The following is an 8,301-nucleotide window of genomic DNA, read 5'->3' on the forward strand; positions in this document are numbered from 1 at the left end:
AGTTTGGAGGTCAACACTTTCAAGATGGCTGAATTCAAGATGGCAGAATTTTTGTTTGGTCCATAACTTCTGACCGGGTGGATGGATTTGTCCCAGATTTGGTGTGTGAATGCTCTAGGGTAGGTTCATGAACTGATTCGAGTTTGGAGGTCAACACTTTCAAGATGGCTGAATTCAAGATGGCCGAATTATTCTTTGGCCCATAACTAATGACCGGGTGGATGGATTTGTCCCTGATTCGAGTTTGGAAGACAACACTTTCAAAATGGCGGAATTTTCATTTGGCCCATAACTTCTGACTGGGTGGATTGATTTGCCTGGTAACACCTTATTTTAATGGTTCACCATTTCGGTGAATCTACCATATTAGGTACAGTGTAATAACCAATGTAACAACCCATGTAATACTAGTGTAATACCAGTGTAACAATATGCAATATCAGGTACAGTGTAATAACGAGTGTAACAGTATGCAATACCATGTAATATAGTGTAATATCAGTGTAACAATATGCAATACCATGTAATACCACTTACGCACAAACACATGATGTAAGTAAAAAATTACATTGTATTAAATATTGTTACACTGGTTATTACACTGTACCTAATGTGGTATATCCACTGAACCATTAAAACAGTATTACCATTTGCCCCATTTTTTGCTTCATTTTCACAATAGTCGTTTGGTTTTAAGCCTATGCACGTCATGTCACGTCTGTATGTATCATATACGTTTACGAAATGGTGGACGGGAGTGGTAGGAATGATGGGGGACTGGAAGCGTCGCGTTTCGGGGATATACCTTAAGCAGTCGAAGGCGACTGCACAGGCAGTCTAGTTCTGACTGTTTTTTAACTTGTGTAAGATGCCTGAAGAAGATCTATGATCGAAACGTTGCTCCCAATAAATTAAGTCTTTTGCAAGCAGTGTGCAGATCCTTTCCCGCTCCTACATGTGACAGTTTTTTGATCCGGCACCTGCTGATGCTTTTTTGCTGGATGTGCGCACTTTCCACTACACCTCATTTTCCAAGATGGCCACCGTTCAGATGTGTCATAGGAAAATAAAACAATTGTTCAAATAATGACACAAGCACCAAAATTGGTACAAATACTCCTTAGACTTAACTAATTTGAAAGAGCATGCCTGTCACTTGAAATTCAAGATGGCCGCCCATTTTCCAAGATGGCTGCCAGAAAGTCCTGTGGGAACACTGCAGGAGATACTAGAGCAATTGTTCAAATAGTGATGTGAGCACCAAACGTGTTACAAATACTCTTCAGACACAACTCTGTTGTTAAGGTGTATGGACCATTTGAAATTCAAGATGGCCACCCATTCACCTACTGCAGAAGTTCCATAACTGAAAAACGTTTAAATTGTGATAGAAGCACCAAACTCGGCACAAATACTCCTTAGACATTATCCTTTTTGAAAAAATAGCCTACTTTAAACATGAAGACCATGTAAAATCCAAGATGGCTACCATCTACCATCATACCATCTCCCAGTGAGTGCACTGTACCATCCTGTCTTAAGTCCTCCACCATAGTCCCCTTGCCGAAAAAGACCAACATCACCTCCCTCAATGACTATAGGCCAGTAGCACTCACTCCTGTGGTCATGAAGTGCTTTGAGAAGCTGGTACGAGAGCACATCCTGTGCTTCATCCCCCCCACTTTTGACCCACACCAGTTTGCATACAGGGAAAATAGGGCCACTGAGGATGCAGTAGCCACAGCTCTCCATGCTGCATTGTACCATCTGGAGCAGCAGGGGAGTTATGCTCGTCTCCTTTTCATCGACTTCAGCTCTGCCTTTAATACCATCCTCCCTAGCAGACTGGTGGACAAACTATCAAGCATTGGCATACCACACTCCACCTGCCTTTGGATTAAAGACTTTTTAACAGGCCGCACCCAGCGAGTGCGCATAGGTCATAACACCTCCATGGACCTCAACCTCAGCACTGGCTCGCCGCAGGGATGTGTGTTAAGTCCTCTGCTGTACACACTGTACACCCACGACTGCTCCCCGGTCTACACTAATAACACCATAGTGAAATTTGCTGATGACACCACAGTAGTTGGACTTATTTCAAATGGGGATGAGTCTGCCTACAGAGATGAAGTAGAGCGCTTGGTGGGGTGGTGCAGAGAGAACAACTTGCTCCTGAACACAGCCAAGACCAAGGAGCTGGTGGCGGACTTCAGGAGGAAGAGGACTGCCATCCAGCCACTTATGATTAAGGGGGTGTGTGTAGAGAGGGTGTCAGACTTCCGTTTCCTGGGAGTTCACATCAGCGAGGACCTGACCTGGGGTGTCAACACCACTGGGCTTGTGAAGAAGGCACAGCAAAGACTTTATTTCCTAAGAATACTTAGGAAAAACAACATCTGTCAGAAGCTGCTTGTGTCCTTCTACCGCTGCTCAGTGGAGAGAATATTGACATATTGTCTTTGTGTGTGGTTCCCAGGCTGCACTGTGGCACAGAGGAAAGAGCTCCAGGGGGTCATAAAGGCTGCAGAGAACATTATTGGCTGCCCTCTTCCATCTTTGGAGGGCCTACACAGCACCCGCTGCCTAAAAAAGGCCAAGTGCATTCTGAGAGACACATCCCACCCAGGTCACAGTCTTTTTGAATTGCTGCCATCGGGCAGGAGATTCAGGTCCATTAAGACAAGGACAAACAGACTGAAAAACAGTTTCTATGCAGCGGCCATCACAGAACTGAATTTTGCATCAAAAGCATAGTTTTTATATACATACCATTCTTTTTATTCCATTTTTTTTATTTTATTTTTATTCTTATTTTTTATTTATTTTTGCTTCAAAAAGGAATGCACAATTTCGTTGTGCTTGTCACATTGACAAATAAAAGATATTGTATTGTATATTGTATTGTATTGTATTATATTAATGGAGACATTTTCATAATCTCTGATTTGAGGACATTTGAGATATTACCATAATCCCTTTGATTAATTTAAAGTAGGCCTATAGGAATTTTAAAATGTCCCAATACTCACACTGGCAGCTATAGCCATCTGCAGGTCAGAAGATCAGATCATATATTTCATGGTATTATGAATGCCATCAATATTTTGTTAGCTGTTGGGAAATGTGCAATGGGTGGAAGGGCTGTCCAGAAAATTGTGGCGGCCATGTTGGAAAATGAGCAGCCATCTTGTATTTCAATTGACTGACATCTTTTTGTCATGTCATGGAGTATTTGTACCAAGTTTAATGCTTGTGTCACTATTTTATCAAATGTTTCAGTCACCTTACACATACAGGTCCTTCTCAAATAATTAGCATATTGTGTTAAAGTTCATTTTTTCCCCATAATATAATGATACAAAAATAAACTTTCATATGTTTTACATTCATTGCACCCCAACTGAAATATTTCAGGTCTTGTTTTGTTTTAATATTGATGATTTTGGCATACAGCTCATGAAAACCCAAAATTTCCATCTCACAAAATTAGCATATCATGAAAAGGTTGTCTAAACAAGCTATTAACCTAATCATCTGAATTAACCAATTAACTCTAAACACTGGTAAAAGCTTCCTGAGGCTTTAAAAAGTCTCAGCCTTGTTCATTACTCAAAACCGCAGTCATGGGTTAGACTGCTGGCCTGACTGTGTTTAACATTGAAGTCAATGGCAGTGGCATTGCATGAGGGTTATGAAAGCCCAGATATCATTGATGCTTAGCTGTCAGCTGTTTTTTGTTCTTTGATCTGGTGACCCACACTTCCCTCTTCATTATACTCAATAGATTTCCATACCAAGTTTTTGTATTTTTAAGAAAAATCAATTCTAATTTGCCAGACATGAAACCCCATTCAAAGTCAATGGAAAGTTCTGTCTGGCAAATTAGAATTGATTTTTCTTAAAAATACAAAAACTTGGTATGGAAATCTATTGATGAACTGACTCCCCTTTATTTTCTGAAATGTAAACTTTTTTTTACATTTCTGAAAATAGGGGCCCACGAGGGTGTGGGGCCCACCGGGAAATGCCCGCTATGCCAGATGGTCAGTCCACCCTGGGAACATTCCCATTCATATTATACTTGCAGATGTATTTGCAGGCATGCAGATGTAGCCTAATTTTAACACTTAAACCTATGGATTTTGTGCCTTGTTACTGTACAGTGAAACTAGAGAACACACAAAACAAACATCTGACGTGTTAAACCTTTTAGCAAAACAAACAATGACGCTCTCTTTCAGATGCCTTTCAGAAGACTGTGGAGAAGTTTGGTGGGATTGACATCGTCTGCAATAATGCAGGCATCCTCAACGAAGGGAACTGGGAGAAAAGTGTTGCCATCAACCTGGTAGGATTGAACGCAGAGAGACTTGGTTGAAGGAAAGAAGTGCAGGAGAAGAGAAGTGCCGCACACTCTCAAGTTAAATAAACAGTTTTTAATGTGACAACGTTTCGGCCTGTCGGCCTTCTTCAGGTCACACACGTGCCACACACGTGACCTGAACCTTACAGATTCTAAGGGCCCAAGCACTGACATTGGCCCTTAAGGGAGCCAAGGCACTGAGAGGGGCCCTTAAGGGGGCCCAAAACTTTAATCTTTCATGGAGCCCAACATTTCTGGCAGCGCCCCTGTGTGTGTGCGTGCGTGCATGCGTGTGTGTGTGTGTGTAGAACGGTGTGATCAGAGGGACCTACCTGGCCCTGAACCACATGAAGAAGGAAAATGGAGGCAGAGGGGGAGTCATCATCAACATCGCCTCACTGGCAGGTTAGCGCACACACACACACACACACGCACGCACGCACGCACGAACACACACACACACACACACACACACACACACACACACACACACACACACACACACACACACACACACACACACACACGCACACACACACACACACACACACACACACACACACACACACACACACACACACACACACACATACACACATTACTCATTACTCATTCGGTGCAAATCACCCGTGATGGAATATGAATTAGGACAGTATTACTGTATCATGTTCAATATGCTCTGACCATGACACCAAAGAGCCAGACCCCATATTGGCTTGGATAGTCAAAACACAGACCCCTACTGATTTGCTGGTTGTCACCCCTATCCCATTTCTGCAGTAATGTTGTTGCAGAAAAGGTTCAAAGTTCTTCACCTGACTTCACCTGGCCTGAAGGATTACTTATTTGCCATATGTTTCCTGTAGGATCTCTTATTTAACTTTAAGTCAAGTCAGGTCAAGTCAGCTTTTTTGTCAGTTTCTTCATATACACAGGTCATAGAAGGAAGTTGTGTGTGTGTTACAGGTCTTGGTCCATTCCGTACATGTCCTGTCTACACAGCTACTAAACATGGAGTGGTGGGCTTCAGCAGAGCCATAGCGGTAAGTTGCTGTTACTGATATCCTATCTCTTTGCATTTTGGAGTGTAGAAGATGTGGTGTTTACTGTAGATTCAGTGTTTCCCAACCTTTTGCATACTCCCTAAGCCTTGTTATCATACCACGAGCATACCACCTCACTCAGTACTGATGCAGCCATAACACCGACTACACTCGCTGGGGCCGCCGCTAGGTATAAGCAGGGTATGCAGAGTGCTTAGGGCCTCAACCACTTTGCCCCCAAAATTGGGGCCTCCTATGATTGACTGAATGAGATTGACTGAAAAACATCATGAAAAAATATAAAATTCCATTTCAAAACATATATGTATTAGTTATCAAAAGGACCATCATTTTTTCTGTTTAAAATGTGTTTTCCATTACTCATTTCGAGATTATTAATTCGTTACTATTACTTACAGTAATTATGAGGGGGGCCTCCTGATCAGTTACTGTGTATGCTGAGGGCCTCCAGAACCTTCGGCAAATGCTAAGGGCGCCACTCGAACAAATCTGATCTAATCTAATCTATAATACATCATCACAATGAAGACAATGAAAGTAAATCAACATTAAAATAATTAAACAAAGCCTCATTTGCCGCCCCTGCACTGTGGTGCACTGTGTAAGATTTTTAGTTGTTTATTTCCAGAATTCATGCTACCCATTCACTAATGTTCCCTTTTTAATGAATACTTACCACCACCATCAAATTCTAAGTATTCATTATGACTGGGAAAATTGCACTTTTTATAGGCCTACATGAAAAGAGGGGTGTTCTCCATGGTCCGCCATTTTGAATTTCCAGAAATAGACATTTTCATCTGCAAAACTGACTGTAACTTACTACTATGCCTGTTGAAACTACGCAAAACTATTTATTTTATGAGAGAGCTAACTAAACATTTAATGTAAATGCATTTGCAACTAATGATGTACAGTATATCTCGTGCACATGTTTATACTTGTGTACATGTTTGCGCATGCATGCTTGCACATGCATTTGTGTGTGTATGTGTGTGTGTGCATGCATTTGTGTGTGTGTGTGTGTGTGTGTGTGTGTGTGTGTGTGTGTGTGTGTGTGTGTGTGTGTGTGTGTGTGTGTGTGTGTGTGTGTGTGTGTGTGTGTGTGTGTGTGTGTGTGTGTTAGATGGCTTCAGCTGCAGCTGGATATGGGGTGAGGATAAACATGATCTGTCCCAGTTTTGCACGGACGGCCTTGCTGGATGCTCTAACATCCGAGGAGCGGTGTGGAGAATACTACAAACTGCAGAAGATCAACCACAAGCTCCTGGAGGCTTTTGGCGTTTTGGAGTGAGTTGGAGTGGTCTTTGCATGCGCATATGCACACAACCAAATCCCATCGTGAATGAACCTATTACTTTATTCACATGCACTGCTGCACATTCTAGTAATATTTTGTCAATTTATGATGGGAGAGTGCAATCATTTCTGTGTGTGTGTGTGTGTGTGTGTGTGTGTGTGTGTGTGTGTGTGTGTGTGTGTGTGTGTGTGTGTGTGTGTGTGTGTGTGTGTGTGCGTGCGTGCGTGCGTGCGTGCGTGCGTGCGTGCGTGTGTGCATGTGTGCATGTGTGTGCCTGTGTGTGCGTGCGTGCGTGCGTGCGTGCGTGCGTGCGTGTGTGTGTGCATGTGTGTGTTTGCAGGGTGTCAGATGTGGTGAAGGCGTTTGAGAGCCTGGTTCTGGATGAGAGTCAGAATGGAGCGGCGGTCTCAGTCCAACCAGAGGGCTTTGGCTATGTCAATTTTCCAACTGTGGAAGATCTGAAGAAGAACAACAATCATTGACATCCACATAGGCTACATACAAAAACATTCTGGATTCTCTCTCTCTCTCTCTCTCTCTCTCTCTCTCTCTCTCTCTCTCTCTCTCTCTCTCTCTCTCTCTCTCTCTCTCTCTCTCTCTCTCTCTCCCTCTCACACACACCAACACACACTCCCTACCCCGTCTCTCTCTCTCTGTCGTTTCATCTTCACTGTTTTATTGAAACAATTGGAGTTGGTGTGTCGTCACAATCATGTGACATTGCGTGGTTATTTTAACATGGGCAAAACTTTTAGTTAGATTTTTAAAAATCCGTACCATATCATACCAAATATGAACACTGGATTGCATCCCCGGGCACATGGTGATGCAGCGATGCATCATCCACCTGTGGGTGTAGAATGAGATTCAAACTTAATGAGCATGGAATGTTATGAAAATGCTTGCCAAATCAAACAAACCGCAGTGCACTGAAATGGAACATACAGGATATTTGATGCACAACTCAGGTACTCATTGTGTTGATATGCCGTATGAATAATCTGTAGTGTCTGTTAGTCAAATTACCTGAACTATATTAGCACATTTTTAGAATAGTTTATGGAGTCTTCAATTCACAGACCAAGATATTTGGCCTGTCGAGAGTCTATGATTTCAGAAGGAGAAGGATTGTGTCCTGTATGTTTCAGACTCTAGATGACAAAGCCTCGCTAATGAAGTTGTTTCTTGAAAATCGGAGAAAATGACCACCCTGAAGACCGGAACATACAACTGTGGTCTCTCCCTCTCTCTCTGATGTAACTGAACATCTCTCTTCTCCTGATCATTCAGGGCCGCTGACGGCTTTGGCTGGGCCCGAGACAAAATTGTCTATGCGCAATCAATGTAATGGGGACCAAATTCTGCCCCCCCTGTCTCCCTGGGTCCAGGACAGCTGACCCCTTTGTCCCCCTCCTGTCGGCTTCCCTGTGGGGATCAATCCCTGCCTAATTGCTTGCAGTTGCAGGCCGCTTGTTGCCTCTTGTGAACCCGCTTTGAAAGTGAGTTATTTGTTTTCGTCTTGTTTTGAGAAACAGTCTGGCCGTGGAGAGATGCAAGAGATGGTGGAGTGA

At 42.9% G+C, this 8,301-nt stretch overlaps 1 protein-coding gene across 1 annotated transcript; it reads left to right on the top strand.

Annotated features, from left to right (window-relative positions):
* Positions 1-1,626: 1,626 nt before the first annotated feature.
* LOC134451859 (15-hydroxyprostaglandin dehydrogenase [NAD(+)]-like) lies at positions 1,627-7,293 on the top strand. The gene is made up of 6 exons (XM_063202256.1): positions 1,627-1,990; positions 4,245-4,351; positions 4,675-4,771; positions 5,333-5,409; positions 6,557-6,720; positions 7,071-7,293. Exons 1-6 carry the CDS (start codon positions 1,627-1,629, stop codon positions 7,210-7,212), a joined length of 951 nt encoding a protein of 316 aa, XP_063058326.1. The 3' UTR covers positions 7,213-7,293.
* The last annotated feature ends 1,008 nt before the right edge of the window (positions 7,294-8,301 follow it).

This window comes from Engraulis encrasicolus, chromosome 7 (assembly GCF_034702125.1).
Source record: "Engraulis encrasicolus isolate BLACKSEA-1 chromosome 7, IST_EnEncr_1.0, whole genome shotgun sequence".
NCBI lineage: Eukaryota > Metazoa > Chordata > Actinopteri > Clupeiformes > Engraulidae > Engraulis > Engraulis encrasicolus.

Excerpts from the sequence above, each read along its gene's own strand:
- LOC134451859 (XM_063202256.1), top strand. The coding sequence starts at position 1,627 with ATGAAGTGCTTTGAGAAGCTGGTACGAGAGCACATCCTGTGCTTCATC. Across the intron at positions 4,352-4,674 it reads AAAGTGTTGCCATCAACCTG|AACGGTGTGATCAGAGGGAC; the intron begins GTAGGATTGAAC and ends GTGTGTGTGTAG. Across the intron at positions 6,721-7,070 it reads GAGGCTTTTGGCGTTTTGGA|GGTGTCAGATGTGGTGAAGG; the intron begins GTGAGTTGGAGT and ends GTGTGTTTGCAG.